This window comes from Mesoplodon bidens (genome assembly GCF_964165515.1).
Source record: "Mesoplodon bidens genome assembly, chromosome: 1".
NCBI classification, from domain to species: Eukaryota; Metazoa; Chordata; class Mammalia; order Artiodactyla; family Ziphiidae; genus Mesoplodon; species Mesoplodon bidens.
The window spans coordinates 85,664,781-85,686,992 of record NC_138176.1 but is presented as its reverse complement, the minus strand read 5'-3'; the positions used below and the strand labels follow the sequence as shown (position 1 = coordinate 85,686,992).

General features: G+C 39.3%; 1 protein-coding gene across 1 annotated transcript; it reads left to right on the top strand.

The window, feature by feature from the left end:
• Positions 1-368: 368 nt before the first annotated feature.
• MAD2L1 (mitotic arrest deficient 2 like 1) lies at positions 369-5,479 on the top strand. The gene is made up of 5 exons (XM_081230950.1): positions 369-576; positions 1,359-1,505; positions 2,803-2,923; positions 3,899-4,002; positions 4,434-5,479. Exons 1-5 carry the CDS (start codon positions 504-506, stop codon positions 4,604-4,606), a joined length of 618 nt encoding a protein of 205 aa, XP_081087076.1. The 5' UTR covers positions 369-503; the 3' UTR covers positions 4,607-5,479.
• Positions 5,480-22,212: the final 16,733 nt, after the last annotated feature.

Below are 22,212 nucleotides of genomic sequence, written 5' to 3'. Positions count from 1 at the left end.
CTTTACGAATTCCCAAAGCATCTAGCAAGTTCCAACCGCCCACTAAGGATCCCTGGGGCCACTTATGCCGCAGCTGGCGGACAGTTCATATCACTTTCAAAATATCTTTCAAACTCGGGAACTGTGCTCCTTGGTCGCTCTGTCCCCAGACCTGGAGCGGCCACTAAAACCTTGACCTACCATCTTCCCCCCGCTGTGCGCCAGGCAGCCCGCCGACCACAACTACCGGTGCCCAACGGGGATCCTCCCGAGCCTAACCGCTGGGAACAGCGTCACCACGCCTACCCACTGCGCCTGCGCGAAAGGCCGCTCCTGCGAAGGCCCAGAGATCTTGCGGGACCCAGCTGCGTAGGGCGGAGCCTAAAAGCTTGTCGCGCCTGCGCGAGGGGCCGACGGCGTCCTGCGTCGTTACTTTTGAAACGAGTGGCGGGGAACTGCTCTGGAAACCCCTGGTGTTGCTGTCTGCCGGGTGGAAGCGCGTGCTGTCATCCGTGGGCCTGGCCATGGCGCTGCAGCTCTCCCGGGAGCAAGGCATCACCCTGCGCGGAAGCGCCGAAATCGTGGCCGAGTTCTTCTGTAAGTCCTCGCGCAGGCCGTAGGGCGGGGAGAACGGAGCCCAGGCCGCCCGGCAGTCCCGCGGCTCGGCTTCCGAGGCGGGGGGAAGCCGGGTGGGCCGGAGCGGCCCCGAACCCAAGTCCTCTCAGCCCCGGCATCCTGCCCGGCAGGAGGAATCTGGGAAGAGGCGGATGCAGGCGCCTCCTCCGGACGCGTTGCTAATGATGGAGGAGGACGCCTAGGTGCTGCTGAGGCCTGCTTCGCGGTACAGCCCCTTCGCCGGGAGCGTTTCTTTAAAGTGCAGAGCTCACCCCTCACCATCACCCCCGCGAGGTGAAATTGGTCGACGGTGATGGACTAGAGTTCGGGAAGCGCCGTTCTGGACCAGGCCAGTTGTACCTTCTGATAGAACCTGGCAGAACTTGTGAGGATAAAAGGGGAGAGGCTTGCCTGGGCTTTGGACTAGTCAGTCGGTTGCCTATTTTGACATCCTCTAACCATACAGTCTGAATTTGGACTTGTTTTACAATGAAATGACATTTGCCACTGGGAGATTAATGCAGTTTGGCATTTTTCTTTTATTGCCACATAAATGCAGGTATCACTTTCTCTCTTACTTAGAAGCAAGATTTTAAGGATTTTTAATGCCACTTTGTACCTATTCTGCTTTCAGCAAAACACACAAACACGTGTGTTTAGACATTTACAGCTTTACACCATTAATGAAACCATAGCCACATCTAAATATGCTTTATTTCCCGAAGTTACAAAGAGACAATGACTTTAATATTTCTTGTTTTCAGCATTTGGCATCAACAGCATTTTATATCAGCGTGGCATATATCCGTCCGAAACCTTTACTCGAGTGCAGAAATATGGACTCACCTTGCTTGTAACTACTGATCCTGAACTCATAAAATACCTAAATAATGTGGTGGAACAACTGAAAGGTAATTAATTGTTGGAAACAGTTTTGAGTTTTGCAGGCCTTCTATGATCCACATTTTCTAGCATCTTGGTGCTCATTTTTCAGCTCTGAACATGGTGGTGTAAAACACTACCACCCCACAGTGAATCAGCTGGGAGGAAGCAAATGCATATAAATTGAAAGACGTCCCACCCTTCCTCCACCACACTTTGATATGGCTTAAGAAAACAATCTCCATTAACGGAGTTTATGTGACCAGATGGAACATGTTTGAATTTTACTATTACGATGGTGTTGATTATCTGAGAAAAAAATCCACTATACTTAATATATTTTTTGTAGCTGCTTGCAGTCTAAAACCATCATTATATAAAGATGAAGGAACTAAAACTGAATTCAACCTGGGGGACTAAACTTAAAAAAGAAGAACTACTAAATAACAGAGCGCTCATTAGAATTTTCTTATTTTCACCTATTTCCATTTGTCATTTTTTTTTTAAATCCTGCCTGAGTCAGTTGCCTTTTCTATCTGAACACTCATTTTTTCCTTTTTGCTCAAGAAGTTGCAGTATTCTTGGATCAATATTTGTTCTCCATCTATTCCTTTTCTTTATTTTTCTAGAATTCCTATTAGTTTCTCTTTCCTGTTTCTCTCCACTTAGGAATCCCATTTCTAATTTTTCTGTGTTGTGGGATATTTTGCCTTACCTACCCATTTGACCTTCCAAATTATTAGTTCTAAAAAATGCTACAACTCTCATCTTTTTTTTTCTTTTAGTTTTAAAATTCACGAATCATTTTTTTTGTTGTTTTAAGTAACTTCATTTTTTAAATTACATCATTTTATTTTCATTAACTTCAGGGCTAAATCACCCATAGTCATTCATAGGGCTGCACTTGGATTATTTAGTGTGGAACCTCTTAGAACTAAACTCAGACCCTTTCTGACTGAGTCAAATTTTCCTGTTTTATGCTTTCATTGTACCATATTTTGCACCTGCATAGCAGTTACAATTTTAATTTCATGTTAACTGGTGCAGTGATTAGGTTAATGTTATCTCCTACACTCTTGCCTTGGATTAGGATGGAAGTACCAAATGTTTACGATCCTATCCTCAGCACCCAGTGCTATACTTGGTATAAATACTGAGAATTTGAAAACAGGAGCTAGGTTATTGATGGGGCAAGTTTTCTGTATAATTTGGAGGAGATCCAAAATAGCGGTGGTAGAAATTTGCTGAGGATAGGAAGTGGGACCCGAGAAAAGAGTTGCTTTGTAATGCAGTGAACCAAAAAAGATGCCTTGTTATGTGTTACAGAATGGTTATACAAGTGTTCAGTGCAGAAATTGGTGGTAGTCATCTCAAATATTGAAAGTGGTGAGGTCCTTGAAAGATGGCAATTTGATATTGAGTGTGACAAGACTGCAAAAGATGACAGGTAAGTAGGAATTTAAATTATTTCCACTTCCATATGCTTGTTCTAAAACTTGTTTTCTTTACAAAATGAGTTCTAATTATATTGAACAATTTTCATATAAGGTATAGTTTTTTCTAGGATGTTTAATTTGATCTTCAGTCTTCTGTGGAAAAGAACTGTGCTTACTTTGGCATGTCACTGACTTGTATAGTATTGCCTTTAGTCTAAATTGGCGAATTTCAAATTGTATTTATGGTGGTATATGCAAAACTCCATACAGTATACTAGGTGGCCCATTTTATCAATTGTTTAAGCATAAGGGATTATCCTAGACTCCCCCAGCTTAAGATGCAGCTCTACTGTATTTCACTTAATGCCATAAATTTCCTAAGACACTTCATAAACGCTGAAGTTTCCAGACTACCTGAATGGGAAATACCCATCATTATATGCTAATGACTAGCACTGTCCTAGGCATACTTACCTGTAAATTCAGAACCATTTCCCATAATGAAATGTAGTTTGCTTCTGAAGCCTTTGGTCTCTTTTAGGAAATGTTTAGCTTATAAAAATAATTTGATATACAATTTAATATCTTATTTGAGACAATAGGGAATTAGACATTTAGGCATTACTAAAAATGCCAAAATGATTATACCAATTAAATATTTTAGATATCACTGTTATTTTTTTTTTAATAGGTACTGAAGTTTTCCTAACTTGAAGCACTTGGCAAATTTTCTGGTCATCTGATACAAAATGACCTGATCCTAAGACCAACCATAAAAAATGATTGGAAGGATAAATGAAATAATAAAAATACATACTATGCCTACTGTGGTATTATGGGTCCTAATAATGTACTCATTTTCTAAAAAACTCCTTTTTAATGTATTACTTATTTGAATTTGGAATCATTTAATTAGATAAATAATCTTACAAATGTTTTAAATAACTCGTTAAAACGTAAATTAATTGATTTGGTTTCTTTGGTAGTGCACCCAGAGAAAAGTCTCAGAAAGCTATCCAAGATGAAATCCGCTCAGTGATCAGACAGATCACAGCTACAGTGACATTTCTGCCACTGTTGGAAGTTTCCTGTAAGTATTATACAACGTCACATTGCCTTAAATTTGTTGGGGAAAAGACTAAGCTACTATTTTAAGACTTACCCCTTTATTAAATTTTTTCTAGGCACTAGGATATATCAGTCACAGAACCAAGAAGTTAGCTTTACTGTAGGTTACATTCATGTTATCCCATGTGATTGATTATATACTTTCTACAAATATTTTTAACGGTTTTTTCTTTAAAGAAAAAAAAACTTGAATTTTTCATAAGATAAAGTGAAAGGAGTGCAATATTTTCTGTACTACAGTAAATTTCCATTGAAGAAAAGCAGTGAACTAGTTTTACAGACCAGGCTAAACTACATTTCTAACACTGTGTGGTTCAAAATTTGAGGGAGACAGGGCAGGTAGTTTTACTTTTGAAAAAATAATGTACCTTAATTATTTTATCCCCAATTTAGGTTCATTTGATCTCCTGATTTATACAGACAAAGATTTGGTTGTACCTGAAAAGTGGGAAGAGTCAGGACCACAGTTCATTACCAATTCTGAAGAAGTTCGTCTTCGTTCATTTACTACTACAATTCACAAAGTAAATAGCATGGTAGCCTACAAAATTCCTGTCAATGACTGAGGATGAGCTAAAGACAGTAATGTACTTATATTCTCAAATGTGGTTTTCCTGAAACCAAATCAACTTTAATTGATATATTTCATTGGTTAATTTTTAGATGGGGAAAACTTAACATTATACTTTACTGAATCTGTGCATAATTGTTTCATTCCTTGGTACCTGTTTCACTTTCCATAGGGCTGATGTAAGTTATTGCACACTGTTCCAAAGGGAACTAGCAGATTTCATTAGCATTGTAATGTCAATTCCTTTGAAGGTAGTACTGTAGATGGAAAAACTTTTGCCATAAAGCTAAATGTCTTTCTAAATCAGACCTTTTGGCCAAGCAGCTTGACTCAATATACAGAAATATTTAAATATAAAATAGAGCAAAAGAAATATGAATATTCAGAATATTTGTTTAGATCCTGAAAGTAACTAATGATAGTCCATAAGTAATAAAATATTGCTCTTATTAGGTCCTTTTGCCATTTATGTCATTTGTATAGTTTCCATATTGAAAAACTTTCCAATTATTTGGTTTTTATTTATATAACTTGAACCCATGAAGCTATGGATATTCCTACTGTTCAAATTGCTATGATACCAAACTTTTAAGAATGTCCTTTTATGTTTTATAAAATCAAGCATTAAATGACAATGATGAAATAAAGTTAAATGTGTATGTTTTAAATTTGTCTTAAAATATTTTTATATTGGTGTGTTAATACAGCTAAATAGTTATGATGCATTAAGTACAGCATATTATTTCTTGTGCCTAGTATGGTTGTAGGGCCTAAGAATTCAAAGTTGAGTAAGTCTTGAGGTACTTTCAAATTAATGGACAAGCTTTTATTGTACCCCCTTCATCTCATAACAGTAGATTTAAAATAAACATTCTTTTTGTAAAATGATAAATGTCCTTTGTAGTTAATTCAGTTTAGCAAATTTTAGATTGTAGAACCGTTCTATACTCTTAGCCTATTGTTAGTCTAATTTTCCATATACAGTTGACCTTTGAACAGTGCAGGGACTGGATCACTGACCCTCCAAGCAGTTGAAAATCCCAGTATAACTTACAGCCAGCCCTCCATATCTGTGGTTACTCCATACCCCTGGATTCAACCAGCTGCGGATCATGTAGTACTGTAGTATTTATTACAGTACTGAAGCTTGAGATCTTATGAAGGAGAGGAAAATATATGGCAAAGGACCATGAAGTAACCAAACAGGTTTACTTCATTATGTATTTGTCTTTATTATTTCACCTGTATAATCTTCTCTCTGATCCAATTGTGTGCTTGTTAAGAATAAAGGAAAATGTCTTACACCCTTTCATCTCTTAGAGCTGCTGGACAAATAGGTGCCAATTTTTGATGATGGGTATCGTGAATGCTGTTGCAAAGGCCAATCTCTAAAGAGTTGTTGAAGCTGTCTAACTGAGGTTCACCCACAAGTCTTCCTGATAAGAAAGTAGGTACTCAGAAATGGAAATAATATTTAGGGATGGTCAAGAGTCAACGTTTGAATTCTTGAGCTGTTCATAATCTGTTTAACATTTGAAATATGCATTGAGAAGGAAAGCAGAAATAGAGCTTGAGTAAAAATATGGAGAGAGTTGAAAATTATGGTCCTATTTTTTAGGAAATATGTTTGAAAGTTTTTATAGAAAGCAATTACTGCTTCAGGAAACACTGAATGCCCCTTTGTTAAACAATGGGAATAATAAAATGTGGTTTTTGCCCCAAAAAAGCTCACCAGCAGCAACATTATATATTGCTGATAACACATTTCTGTCATTTATGTTTCTGACAAATTAAGTGGTCCTAATATTACTACTTTGGGGATTTATTATGGTACTTCTCTCTCCTTTAAGAGTTATGTCTAGAAATTAATGCTCTGGATTTGAATGTTACCTTCAATAACAGGAGCTTCTGCCATACAATCTATTGCCTGCAAGTTACTCTATAGTATCAGTTCTGCATCAGCTAGGTTCTTCTTTTTTTGAAAACAGAAAAAAACTGGCTTTGAAAAAATTTAATGAAAGAATATTAGCTATGTAAAGAATCAAAGGAAAGGCTGAAAACCAGAGAACTAGGGCAGCCCCAGGGATTTTCAGTGACAAATGTGTGAACTCTGCATATCTTTATGTAATAAATGGACCACTGGTGTTACCCAGTGATCTATCCAAATGACTCAGATTGCTGGTTTAAAAAAAGTGACAATGAAAAGCTTTGTTTGCATTTTAACAAGCTGAGATGTAAGACTAAGAATTAGGGGAAACTGCATTTTTAAATACTTTGATCATTTCGTCTCAGCCAACATTGTTAACATGGTTAAATTAGACTTCTTACACCATTTGCATGTTAACTGTTTACTCTTGTGAGGATTCTGAGGAGACAGTCTTGATCTTTCTCACCTCTTACAGATTATGTATCAATTCAGAAATATACATATTGGAGGTGAATGAGAGCCAAGCTATGAGCTTTACTGATAAAGCTAGATTGGAAAAGCTTTGGCCTAAGGTTCCAGCTGGACTTGTCCCACCCTCCTTCTATACCTTGAGGCTCACCCTGGGAGGAAGATATTTAGACCAATAGATGAAAGAACTGTGACTGACTTCATACCATGTTAAATAGAGAGAAGCTAAGATTCCAAGAGAATCTGGTGGGCTTCTAGACCTGCCTGGGCTCTGACTCAGTTTTGCTCACCATAGGTAGAGGAATGAAACCATGTTCCAGTTGAGCCCATCAAGGTTTGAAATAGAGCCCCAGAAGGGACTGAACCACACCTGGTCTTCAGGATCCTTCTCTCAGTACCATCAATCAGACAGAAGTCAAGCCTCCATGGGAATTTTTACACAGAGGTATAACAATCTCATGTCTCCATTGGCTTTTGTTGTAGAGCAAACAACCATAACATAGCAACAATAAGCATTTTTTCCTCCTTCAAGTCTGCAGGTCAGCTGGGGTGTTGTCTTCATTCTCACCTAAGTCTACAGGTCATGTGTTGTTCTACCACTGAAAGGGCAGTGACTAGCCAGAATTCTTGAAGCTTAGTTTCAGAACTTGCACACTGACACTTTTCCACATTCCACTGGCCAAGAACTTGCACACTGACACTTTTCCACATTCCACTGGCCAAGGCAAGTCTTATGGCTAAGCCAAACTTCAGTGGGGAAGGGAAGTATACTCCTCCCAAAGAGATGGGGGAGAGGTGTGAAAATATGGTGAAAGGATCTAATAGACCAGGGGTTGGCAAACGTTTTCTGTAAAGGGTCAGATACTAGTTTAGGCTTTGCAGCCATATGGTCTCTTGCACCTACTCAAGTGATTCCGTCCTAACTTGAAAGCAGCCTTAGACAACAGGTAAACGAATGAGCATGGCTGTGTTCCAATAACAAAAACCAGACGGTGGGCTATATTTGGCACACGGGTTGTAGCTTGCTGACCCTGTAATAGATCTGTTTGCTGTTGTGTTCACAAATATTCAAACCCCTCCCTGGCTCAGAGCAATTGATTTTGTAATTTTCAGGGCTCACATTTAAAGCAACATCATTTGTTTTCTCCATCCATGGTATCTCAAATGGGATGGCTCTTTATCTCTATCCCATATTCTGTGAAACACAACTGGCTATTTAAGGTACTCCTCAGGACACCCCACAGTGAATTTTGATCTGAAAACTGGAAAGGGAGGTTCTTTGGCACATGATGCGTACGAAGAGATTCAAAATAACATAAAGACTACACGCCTTCATTTTTAATCACTATATAAAAACATGTATGCTGAATAAATGTTACTATTAGAATGCATTCAAGTTTCTTAGGTTCATTAACCTCCTATATATTTTAGCATATGAACTCCAAAATCATAAGCATAATAAAGTAGGTATCCACATAGACATTTAATTTTTCTTTACCTTCTGTTTCCATTTAATTGCTTAGTCTGTAAAAATTATCTTAATTTTATTTTCTGTGAAAGATCAGAATAGCTATGATGTTACATTGTAATGCCTGTATTTTCCACCAGGTGACACTAATGTAATACTTAAAGTGAATTTCTTCTGACTCTAAATTAGACTAATATTCTGCTTTTCTTTTTCTTTTTTCTTTTTTTTTTTTTTTTTGCGGTACGCGGGTCTCTCACTGCTGTGGCCTCTCCCGTTGCAGAGCACAGGCTCCGGATGCGCAGGCTCAGTGGCCATGGCTCACGGGCCCAGCGCTCCACAGCATGTGGGATCTTCCCGGACCAGGGCATGAACCCGTGTCCCCTGCATCATCAGGCGGACTTCCAACCACTGCGCCACCAGGGAAGCCTTCTGCTTTTCTTATTGGAAGTTAACATTGGGATTTCTGTCTACAAAAATATGAAGACATCAGAGGGAAAAACACAGCATCTCTCTTTTGCTAGGCACTTTACATGAACTATTTCATTTAATTCTCAGGCTTTAGTGCACAAGCAGAATCGTGGGGTCAATGGGCATGCAAATGGCACTATGTTTTTAAAGTTTAGATGGCCTCTTTTGACCTCAGCCAAGGAAGCTCATTTGACTCCACAACAAGCACATCAAAAGCAATTCTTCACCCTTTTCTTAATGGTTCTTACCTTCTACATCCTTTTAGCAATTGAGTGTCCAGAACAAATTACTTTTCCTTTACTGGGCTTTGAGTTTCATTGGTGAGTTTGTATTTACACTTTCCTCAGACGACTTTGACCAATGAATAGAAGGAACCAAGACAGAGAGGACTTTATCCTACGCCTTATCTATATTGTTTATAGAATAAATCAAGTGTGAATTTTCAAGCATCTGTGAAACAGTTTTCCAACTAATCAGAAGAATTGTTCATTTAACTACCTCGGTTACTCCTTGGGGAATTAATTTTTGGCTTAACTTGTAAATAACATTTTCTCATTCTTTTTTTACTCAGTGTATGAAATTATATTTCAAGTTATTTTGTTCAATGTGACCATGATAAAGGTTTGTGTTGGAACAACTATGGAATAGAACCTGTCTGCTAAACTTCACATTTTATTAGTTATATTTTCTAAAAACAGATCTTTAGCAATCTTTCCATTCTTGAATATGGCTTTGAAAGTCAGCAGTATTAACCTGTGCTTATTTAAAAAAAAAATCTAGCTGGGAAAGCTACTTAATCTCCATTAGAGTTGACAATCCTGTTCCAATCTGGCAAAAACATTGTAGCCCTAGCAACAAAACTATTAGAAAAGGCCTAGAGAGAAAAATGTCAGAGTTGACCCTCTGATTTCACAAGTCAGTTTATGTTACCACTTCACCTATTTTTGTCCTCCTACCATTTGATCTATTTTTATACTAGAGAAACATAATATAGTTTCATTTATTTGTGTAAAGTCCATTTCATCTACATTTATCTGCATCATTTTGCTATGTAAGCTTGTTTACACAAAGGAACTTACATCAGATCAAAATCTTTATTGTCTTGGAATTTTATTTGTGTGGAAAAGGCTTCTCTGAGTATAAGCAGGCCAACCATACTCCATTTCCATGCAAGGGAAAGATCTCAAACGTCTTTAAAAACTATATAGATATGGACACATTGAGTGGATGCCTAGACATGGATATGATTTCTATCTAAATGGCAGTCTCACTGTCTAAGTGCAGAAGTTAGTGGTTTTAAAGATTGAGTCAGTGATATCCAAAATATTTCATGTCTAAAATACAGTTCTTGTATCACTATACTCAATCATAATAGTCAATACAGCTCTTTAGAAACCAGTTCAAAGCTTCCAGATCTAAGAAAGGAAATTTATAGGCAATGATCATCTACCATGTGCCAAGTACCAGTTAGGTGCTTTACACCTGTTCAGCCTGGTTCCTTCTAGGTGCATAGAGGCTGGGGCTGGTGGGGAAGTGGGAGGCTTGGGCTACAGCCTGTGGTCTTGGAAACTGGCGATGGGACATGGGGAGAGCCATGAAGCAAAGAAGATGATGAAGTCTGAGTCCCAAATGACAAGTCCTCTGGAGTAAGGAATAGCTCCAAAACCTCAATTCAGGGCTGTGAGGGAAGAACAGTGTGGAAAGAGAAGGACTGGATCCAAAATGAACGTTTTATAACTGCTGATGCCCAGTGAGTCCCAGAGGATAACCATGAAGGAACACTGCGTAGGGAGAAACAATCCTTCATAGAGTACCTTAGGCTCAACTTGTGGGCAGGGAGGGGATCCGGCATCAAATTAGTACATTACATGCATTATCTCAATCCTCACAACAACCCAATGAGAGTTACTATCCCCATTTTACACCTGTAAAAAGTGAGATTCGGGAAGGTTAAGTAATTTGCCCAGCTTCAAACATCCAGAATACATTCCCAGGCCTGACTCCAGAGCCTGTATTCTTACTGTATCTCATTGCCTCTCAGAGACTAGGGAACAAGGAAGGGTCCCCCTGTTCCAGTATGCAGACTCAGCCAAGAAGTAGAGAAGGAAGGATTCAAGGGAAGGGAAAACAACTTATTCTCTACTTCTTGCCTGTGAACTTTGGGCTTGTTTAGCCAGCTATGGTTGAGTGTCAAGGTACATTAACTTTTTTAAAAACTCTTTTTCATAATAAGCTGTCACTAAATGTTTATTAACACAGAGACTTTTGCTGTGTAACAGGAGCATTCATTTTCTTCCATCAACATTTTCTTCTCTCATTCCTTTCACTTGTTTTTGTAACTAAATGCTGTGTTGGGATTTGCCCTTCTGCTTTATGGGCTTTAACCAGTTTGAGAAATAGACACAGAAAACAGATTGAAATGTATGTATTATCATCTATATTACGGGGTTTCCTAGAAAAGCTGAGTAGGAGCAAGAGGCTTGCACCTAAAGCAGAAGTAGGTTTGCTACTACTCCCCCATGAATGAACTGTGGAACAGTCAGACAACTTCGGTCTTCCTCACTCAAGCCCAACTCCAGCATGGGAGTAAGAAGTGCCGCTCCCTGAACGCCAAGGCCAGAGTTAGAAAGCACTGTACCTGAGCTCCGGCAAGCCTTGGAAAGAGTTCTTCTTTGTTGCTTGGGATGGTGTGAGAGAGAAGGTGGAGAGAGGGGCCCCCAATATTTCCCCAGTACCACTTTCCATCATCAGGACCAGAGCAGAAACCTGAAGGGTGGAGTAACATGCATCCCTCCCAGTATTTGCCAGGTTTTTTTTAAAATATAAATTTATTTATTTTATTTCTTTCTTCTTGGCTGCGTTGGGTCTTCGTTGCTGTGCACGGGCTTTCTCTAGTTGTGGCGAGCAGAGGCTATTCTTCGTTGTGTTGCATGGGCTTCTCATTGCAGTGGCTTGTTGTGAAGCACAGGCTCTAGGCACGCAGGCTTCAGTAGTTGTGGCACGCGGGCTCAGTAGTTGTGGCTCACAGGCTGTAGAGCGCAGGCTCAGTAGTTGTGGCGCATGGGCTTAGTTGCTCCACAGCATGTGGGATCTTCCCGGACCAGGACTCAAACCCATGTCCCCTGCATTGGCAGGCGTATTCTTAACCACTGCGCCACCAGGGAAGCCCATTTGCCAGGTTTTTAATCTTTTAGCATATTACGAGGCCAGTGTGTTCCACTGGCATTATGCCAGTTGATTTTAGGTAGCAGGGTGATGATAACAGGCATTTAAAAAAATTTTAGTAATTATGTATTTTAATCTGTATTCAGAAAAATGTATAACATTTTAACATATCAGGAGCTAAAGATTTTTAAAGTACATACCTTATTCTTTTTAAATGTATCAGTATTGGGATGGGTGATATGCAAATAAAAATCACGAAGGCAGCACATATATGAAGGAAGGCTGGGAAATGATGTCATAAGCCATTGTACTTAAGTCAGAAGTAAGCCAGGGCGGGCTGTCCTCTCAGCAGGGCAGGCTGCATGCTCAGAGTGCTGCTATGTTCTTACCATCCTACACTCCACTTCTTGCTACACAAAGTTCCCCTCTGGAACTGCTGATGGGCATTTCACTTTTTGCCCACAAAAGACTCTAGCAACATGAGTCAGACAGGATTCCACGCAGCACCCTAAGCTCAAAATTCACTCCCTATTCTATTCTTATCACTAATTATGTCCTGTCACATTGTCCAAAATAGATCATCAGACTTTATGAAATGAATACAAAGACTGGATCAACACCATAAAAATGTCCTAAATTTGAACAATAGGAAACTCTTATTTTTCAGCTTCCTCAAAACTAGATCCCCTTGTAAATAAAAGCCCATAGAAATTAAAGTCCAAATGTCTTCATTCCCTATTTTATACAATTGGCTCAGTCTCAGCCAGAGGGTCTTAGTTGTCTGGATTCCTATATCTGCAGCTGTGTCCTAGGCTGTCTTTCATAGGAATATAGCTTCTTCAGCCTCTTTAAATTCAAATCTCTAGTTAGCTCTACTCTCCAAGGGTGGGGGGGCGGGTAGCCACAAAAGAAACTGCAGCTCCACTACAGAAGTTATCACAAACAAAATTATGATCCCCAAATTAAGTGAACGGTATAATGTGGTTTGACATTGCTATTCTCAGCCAAAGAGCATGGCAGATAACTTAGTGGTACCTGCGTTGGAGACAGTGAGGACCTGAGAACACCTGGTTTCAGTCCCATGGCAGGTCAGCCAGCTGCACCAGTGTCGAGTCCAGAGCCTGGGAATCCGTGTTTACTGACCAGTAACTGCCCAACAGTTGTGCTTCTACGTGTATAATATATTTGTGTATTTCTTTGTGTTTTTTCTTGTTTTGTTTTGTTTGGGTGATGCTTGTGGGGATCTCCCCATATATATTGCCTACTTTCTCTCAGAGAGTGACATTTGAGACATTATTGCCTTCTTAGAAAATTTAGATATTCTGGTTTCTTCGTTTCCTCCTGTCTATTGTCTCATGCAAGATTGTGGTCTAGAGAAAACCTCTACTCCCAAATCCTTCCAGTGTGTTCTCTGTAGGGGAGAAGTATACTCTTCTCTGTGAAAACATGAGGGATGGGGTAGAGACCATCACCCTACTTCTTAGCACTATGTTTTAATAATATACACTGCTTTATTTATTATGATAATAGTGATTGTCATTACTCTTCCATAAATTTTTTCCTTCCTACCTAGGCAGGTAGAGTTGGACCCAGCTAGGCAGTAGGTGACTAGAGTCAAAATTAAATTAGAAAAAAAAAATTAAAACACCAGGATCACAGTAAAGGTGAGTCAGGATTACTCTTGTACATGGTCGGTGGGAATGTAAACTGGTTCAGCCACTGTGGAAAACAGTATGGAAATTAAGGATAGAACTTCTAAATGATCCAGCAATTCTACTTGTGGGTATTTATCTGAAGAAAACAAAAACACTAGTTCGAAAAGATATACGCACCCCTATGTTCACTGTGGCATTATTACAACAGCCAAGATATGGAAACAACCTAAATGTACAAGGATGGATGAATGGATAAAGAAGATTTAATGTATATATATACACACAACAGAATACTGTGTAGCCATAAGAGAAGGAAATCTTGCCATTTGCTACAACATGGATGGACCTTGAGGGTATTATGCTAAGTGAAATAAGTCAGATGACGAAAGACAAATACCATATAATTTCCCTTTTATGTGGAATATAAAAAACAAAACAAACAAACAAAAGAAAAACAAACTCACAGATTGAGAGAACAGATTGGTGGTTATCAGAAGGGAAGGGATTGGAAGAAGGGTGAAGTGAGTGAAGGGGATCAACTGTATGGTGATGGATGGTAACTAGACTTACAGTGCTGGTTACTTTGTAGTGTATACAAATAGCAATTTATAATGCTGTATACCTGAAATGTGTATAAATGTTATACACCAATTTTACCTTAATTAAAAAAAAAAAGAGGGCTTCCCTGGTGGCGCAGTGGTTGAGAGTCCGCCTGCCGATGCAGGGGACACGGGTTCGTGCCCTGGTCTGGGAAGATCCCACATGCCGCAGAGTGGCTGGGCCCGTGAACCATGGCCGCTGAGCCTGCGCGTCCGGAGCCTGTGCTCCGCGATGGGAGAGGCCACAACAGTGAGAGGCCCGCGCACCGCAAAAAAAAAAAAAAGAAAAGAAAAAAAAGAAAAAGTAACAGAAGGATACCAAAGTTTAGCAAAACTTTAAGGAGATTCCAGATGTCATAGATTAAAGTACTCAAAAGTTAGTATTCCAAAAGGTTGGGCCATTGAAAACATAGAACACAAGCACAAACAAAAAATACCTAAACCTAAACTTCAGGGCAGAAACTTTTCTGTTCTTACGCCTTCCTGTCTCAGTAGGATCTGACCATTAGTGTAAGGAGAGAGACTGCAGCTGTGGAGGAAAATGGTGCCAAGAACTGCAGCTGCAGAAAGTTTTTTGGTATTTTTTTTCACTTTTTACTTTTGACATGTAAAATTAATACATACACAAGTTAAAAAAACTCAGACAGTACAGAGTGGTACTAAATGAAAAGTAAGTTCTCTACCTTGCCTCGTTCTCCCCCTCCCCATTTCTAATCCAGCTCCCTTGGAGTATAGTTGCTTTACAATGTTGGGTTAGTTTCTGCTGTACAGCAAAGTGAATCAGCTATACATATACATATATCCCCTCTTTTCTGGATTTCTTTCCCATTTAGGTCACCACAGAGCATTGAGTAGAGTTCCCTGTGCTGTACAGTAGGTTCTCGTTAGTTATCTATTTTATACATAGTATCAATAGTGTATATGTGTCTATCCCAATCTCCCAATTCAACCCACCCCCCCACCAGCTCCCTATTTTTAAACATTTTTTATTCTGCTGCTGGTTATTACCATACCTCTGAAACTTATGTTAATTCCTCCATTTCTCGTTCATCAACTTTAGACAGTATCTATTAAAAGATGATAAATTTAGTTCATATTTCTTTATCCACTACTAAGTTTTTCCAGTTACAGTATTTTGGTTCTTCTGGTGTTTATCCATAATTTTAAAGAATATGCTTAAACCCCATATTTTGTTACATAAATTTTAGATAGTGTATCTTGATTCCTTACTAGATAAGGTGAGAAAAATCTGTCTGACATTACCTTCCACATCTCTCTGCTGCCTTAACAGACTTCGTTTTTTTTTTTTTACATTATCAATGTTAATATTAGATTCTCTTTTATAGTTACTATTGTCTTCCAAGTTTTGTTTATATGTTGATTCTACAAACTGAAATAGCATTTACATTATTCCAATTATTAAATTACTCCTTACTGAAAGACTGAATAGCTCTACCTATTGAGGAAAAAAAGGTAATCTATATCATCAGAATGGAAAGATGAATGTTCCAAGTGTCAAGCTCAAATGGGATTCCTTAAACCCAATCTTCAAGCATTTCTATTAAATTATTCATTTAGCCAATGATACCTTTAATTTCCAAGAAATCTTTTTTCTTTGATTATTCTTGTTACCCAGCCACCTATTCTTTGGCTTCTTGACTCCGAAGATGTTAGGGTTTGGGGTTGTTTTTAATCTTTTTTTTTTCAGTTCTCTTAATTAACTGTTTTCTTCAGGAGTCAACTGTTATATCTGTTCCACTTGGACCTTCTCATTTTTGCTGTTGGTTTCTTCTAAATTTCCTGGTTTTGTTTTGTTTTGTTTTTTCCATACACATGCATGATTAAAATGATTGATCAATACTGGTAGCATGATTTTCAACTGTGCTATTATAGACCTGTCCCTTGAATGAAAAGATGAATGGTAGGGTCTATGTAATATAAGCTAGTACAGTCAGCCCTATGCATCCATAAGTTCCACATCCACCGATTCAACCAACTTAAGATCCAAAATATTCCAAAATTATTCCAGAAAGTTCCAAAATGCAATACTTAAATCGGCTGTGCGCTGGCAACTATGTACCTAGCATTTACGTTGTATTAGGTATTATAAGTAATCTATAGATGATGTAAAGCATACAGAAGGATGTGCATAGGTTATATGCAAATACTGTGCCATTTTATATAACGGACTCGAACATCTGTGGATTGTGGTATCCACAGGGCATCCTGGAACTGATCACCCACAGATACTGAGGGATGACTGTATTCTTTAAGGGTACATTTAGATATTTTGTTAACCATGTATTTTTTTTGAAATTTGAAATACATTTTTAATGTATTTTTTTGACTTTCAAAAAATGCATGAAAATATCATTTATTTAGTTAGTTTTTTGTGTGCCAGAATTCACTCACTCACTCTCTATTACGAATACGCCTTGGACCGAGGGCCTGAAGGTTAAACATAATTTCCAGGTATGGTCAGCAGAGGGCAGCAAAGGGTAGTGGAACAAGTACTCACTGTCCAGGCCTGGGCATCCCTCTCTTTTACCTTTTCCTGGAGGTAAAAATCAATTAGCAGGTAGTAGAAGGTCCAGAGTGCCAGAATCAGGAGAGAAATTGCTCACAGGGACAGTGACCCAGAATGGGGATTAGGCTGAGGAGGCAGTGGAAAGGTTTAGCCACAATTCAGAGCCTGGTATCTGTCACAGAGATGTAGACAACTAGACATCAGGAGGTGAATCATCAATTAGAGCACTTTCACAGTTCTGACTGCTACTCCCAGCCTGTCTAAAACCCAAAGTCTGGCTCCTTAAAGTAACAGGAGTTGACTCTCCACCTTGGGAACTGATACAAACTTCCTGTCTGAGAGTTGGTCCATGCTGCCAGCATTGGCTAAGGGCTCCACAGCCAGCCATTTTGAGGAGGAGACAGTGGGGTATGGGCACCAAATGCAAATGCTAACAGTTAATGTAAACACTCAGATACATTCCAATTAAATAATTTGGGAGTCAACCTAACCATGACGTGGCTTAAATATATTTTCTTCCCTCCTCCAGAGGGGAAACATTGTTTAGTTGTGGAAACACTGTATGACTTTGAAATTAGACAAATGTGACTCTATGAATTGTTAGGTATATGGCTCTCAGTTACTTAACTCTACTGAGCCTCAGTTTGTCCATCTGTAAAACTAGAAATAATGATTCTTACCTCACAAATCTGCTGCAAAGAAATGAGATGATGTACATAAACTGCGTGGCAAAGAGCTTGGCAACTTTTAGTCAGTCAATATTGGTACCTGTTCTGTCTCCCTGTCTTTATCTTGGAAGAAGATCCATGATACTACTTGCTCTCTTTGAACACAAAGTCTCGCTGTCTCCTAGAAGCATACTAACATTAATTGAGGGATTACTGTGTTAGGTACCATAGTAAGTTTTCTGAAGTGCTACCTCACTTAAGTCTCATAACCAGCCTATAAGGAATGTACTTTTATCATCATCTCCATGTTACAAATGAGGACATTGTAAACTGGTTTTCCTAGTCTTCTCACGTAGGGAGTAAAGAACAAGGAGGGATTCAAAACAGGTAATTGGATTCCAGAACTCATGCTCTTGACAATACACAATCTGTTTTCCAATACAGACATTTAATCAAAGATTTAAAAATCTAAGGGAAAAAACAGAATTAAGAAAATAGTCTTGTCTTTGCAGTGTGTTTAAATGTTGGTACTATTGGCATAGGATCACCTCTTCTATTTGATATTTAGGGCAAAATTTCAGTGTTCAGTGACATAAATGAAAACACTTTGTTGCAGACTTAGAGAATGGACATGTGGACACAGCGGGGGAAGGGGAGGGTGGGATGAATTGGGAGATTAGGATATATACACCACCATGTGTAAAATAGAGAGCTAGTGGGAACCTGCTGTAAAGCACAGGGAGCTCAGCTCGGTGCTCTGTGATGACCTAGATAGGTGGGATGGGGGGTGGCGGTGGGAGGGAGGTCCAGGAGGGAGGGGATATGTGTATACATATAGCTGATTCACTTCACTGTATAGCAGACACTAACACAACATGGTAATTATACTCCAATAAAAAAATACATTAATAATTTTTTTTAAAAAGAAAACACACCTTGTCACTGTTATTCCATTTAGAGTTCTTTCATAAAATTAAAAGAACTAACAACGGTATTTGAAAGACATTCAGCTTTAGCTATTACATTTAAAGATAACTATTACATGACTAAGGAAAGCTTCCTTGATCTTTCTGAGAAAAGGTTTTCTCTCTTTTGCTTCACTACAAGGGGAAGATGGTACAAAAACACTTCTTCCTCAGTGGATGCCTAAAAAACAATCACAATCCTGGTTACATGTAAGAATCATGCAAAACGCTTTTTATAAATACAGGTTTTCTGGATCTGGTGACTCAAAACCTCTGGGAGAGTACAGCCTAAAAAGCTCCTCAAAGCAATTCTGATGCATATCAGAACTGATTACCAGTGACTAGATTCTACAAGGAGAGAAGTCTTCCTGGCCTCTAACCTCTCCAAAAGGGAGAGGCAGAGAATGGAGATAATTTGGGAATTGGGGAAGGTGCAGAGATACGTTTGCCTACATTTCTTGCCTTACGTAGATTCTGCCACATGCTTGATGAGAGGCCAAAAAGTGTTGCCCAATGAGCCTCCATAGTTCTAAACACAGTCAAGCACGTCCAGACTAGCACTGTCCCTTTAAAACTGGTGAGCAGTCTCTGGAGGCCACTGTCTATATGCTGCATCTATGCTAGTTTGGTTTTAAGAGGAGAGGCCTTAACAAGGTCACAGAGGACTAAAAAGACCTGTGCTTCTGGCTTCCACCCACCTTTTCAGACTTCACCTTCCTGTACCTTCTGTTAGTGTCTCCAATCTAGCAAACTCTTTCATGTCTCTGAAATTTCATATACTCAAATTCTATCCCTTCAGCATGAAATATGAAACATCCTCTCCCGGACTTCCCTGGTGGCACAGTGGTTAAGAATCCACATGCCAATGCTAGGGGACATGGGTTCGATCTCTGGTCCAGGAAGTTCCCACATGCCGTGGAGTGACTAAGCCCGTGCGCCACAACTACTGAGCCTGCGCTCTAGAGCCCATGAGCCACAACTACTGAGCCCACGTGCCTAGAGCCCGTGCTCCACAACAAGAGAAGCCACCACAATGAGAAGCCCGCATACCGCAACGAAGAGTAGCCCCTGCTTGCTGCAACTGGAGAAAGCCCACACACAGCAACGAAGACCCAACACAGCAAGCAAGCAAGCAAGCAAGAAATAAATAAATAAATTGATTTATTTATTTAAAAAAAGAAACATCCTCTCCCAACACATATTTTCTCTTCTCCTCTTCTTCTCTTTCCCTCTCTCTCTCTCTCTCCCCCTCCTTCCCTCCATACCTCTTTCCCTCTCTCCCTTCCTCCCCTCCCCCCCCAATTAATTCCAAATTATCTTCTAAAGCTCATTTCAAAGGAGCTTTTCAAAGGAGCCTTCCTTGCCTGCCCTCTCCACAATCAAAAGTCAGGTGTCTGGTCCCTCTTGTAATTGCTCATCTCACTCTAATTTTTCTTTGTAGTACCTACCAGAGTCTGGCATTAAGAGTTATTGGTGAGACTCTGTTTAATTTCTGTCTCCCCAATTTAAATCTAGGTTTTGTGAGAGAGCTGGGCCAGAGTCCCTTTTGCTCCCTGCTGCCGAGACCTAACCAGGTGCCTTTCTTTCAGTACAGGTTCAAACACTCTGCTAAATGAATGAAGTAAAAGAAAGAGAGACTATTTTAGATTATTCCTTTCTTCCTTCATCCACAGCAGAAAATTATTTCATAAAATGTTTTGAATTCCTCCAATGTGCCAATGCCTGTGAGAATTAAATGATAAATCAAAAATAGACTCATTCCTTGAGATCCTTAGAGTCTAGTGGGGAATAAAAGATATGTATTCAGATAACTATTACAGGAACCTTACAAGGGAAACCACAAACTTCATTATATGATCAAATTTCAGTCCTCCACCGTTGTCAAAGGAAAGAGACCATCCCTGTGAGAAGAGGTTAGGGGGCCTCACTGCTCAGAGGCTGGGAGTCAGCTGGATTTGAATCCTTTAGTTGCACTGTGGCTGCCTGGTTTCACAGCACCTCAACTATCTGTGCATCAGCCTCCTCAACTGTACAGTGGTCAATTTTCAAGTGGAAAGAGAAAGGTGTCTTTACATAAAATGTTTGTAGCAGATTACTGTAGGTTCCCTAACACTGAAGAAGATACACAGATGGCAAATAAGCACATGAAAAGATGTTCAGCATCATTAACTATTAGGGAAATGCAAATTAAATCCACAATGAGATGGCGCTACACAGCTATCAGAATGCCTAAGATAAAAAATGACACCACCAACTGCTTGTGTGGACTTGGATAAACAATCATTCATACAGTGCTGGTGAGAATGTGAAATGGTACAGCCACTCCGGAAAACAATTTGACAGTTTCTTAAAAAACAAAAGATACAACTACCATACAACCAGACATTTGCACTCCTGGGCATTTAGCCTAGAGAAATGGATACTTATGTTGACACAAAAATGTGTACACAAATGTTTGTTGCAGCTTTATCTGTAACAGCCCAACACTGAAGACAACCTGGGCCTTCCTTAACAGTTGGTTAAGCAAACTGTGACACATCATTATCATGGACTACTACCAAGAGTTACAAAGAAATGAACTATTAATACCTGCAACAATCTGGATGAATCTCCCATTATGCTGAGTGGAAAAGAGCGAATCCCAAAGTGTTACATACTGTATGATCCCGTTGATACAACATTTGTGAAAATGGCAAAATTAAAGAAATGGAGAAAGATTAATGGTTGCCAGGGATTAAAGAGGTGGTAGAAGTGGGAGGGAAGTCTATGTGGCTGTAAACTGGTAATATAAAGGATCCCTGAGGTGATGGAAATGTGCCATGTCTTGTTTCAATGTTAATATACTAGTTATGGTATTGTACTATAGTTTAGAGAGATATTACCATTGAGGGAACCTGGGTAAAATGTTATAGACTCTCTCTGTATTATTTTTTTACAGCTACATGGGAATCTACAGTTATTTCAAAATAAAAAAAATTAATTAAAAGAAAGAAAAGATGGAGGCAAAGTCAGGGAAACAAGTATGGCAGTTTGTCAGTTACAGCATGATCTTGACTACTACAGAATCCTCAGGCTTCATGGATTTGTTCACCGTACTCTGCCAAGTGCTACAGACATCCTCAAGTTTCAGTGCCAAGAACTGGAGAAAAAAGGATGTTTATGTCAATCAAAGAGCACTTGGAGCTTTCTGGTGGTCATTCAAGGCTTCACCGCATCAGGTAGCCTTTTAATATACTATTTTTGACCATCAAAACAGACTGGTGGTTACAAGAGGTGTTTTATTTCCTCTAAGACATGAGAACTAATTTTTAACTTCAGCACTGGTTTCCTGAAAAGCGGCTGGTGCTCATAAGATTCAGTGTTGCTGAACACAGGTGAGCAACTTTACATTCTCGGGGCAGAGGGGGTGTGGGGGGAACACTTTTTTGGCTCCACAGGGGAGAATTTTCTGTAGAACTATGAAAACTTCTGCTCTATTTATCAGAGTCTTTATGTTCTGTTCAGTTTAGTTGTTTTACCTATTATGACCAGAGAGTTCTGTTAGAGCTTAGTCATAGCTCAACCAAATAATAGCTAAGCACTACTTTGTATTTAGAAACTTTTTGATGTTTCCAGTATTATTTGCTGATCTTTGAGAATTTTCCCCAAAATCTGAATATGGATTTAGGTAAGATTGGGGTCAATTTTCCAG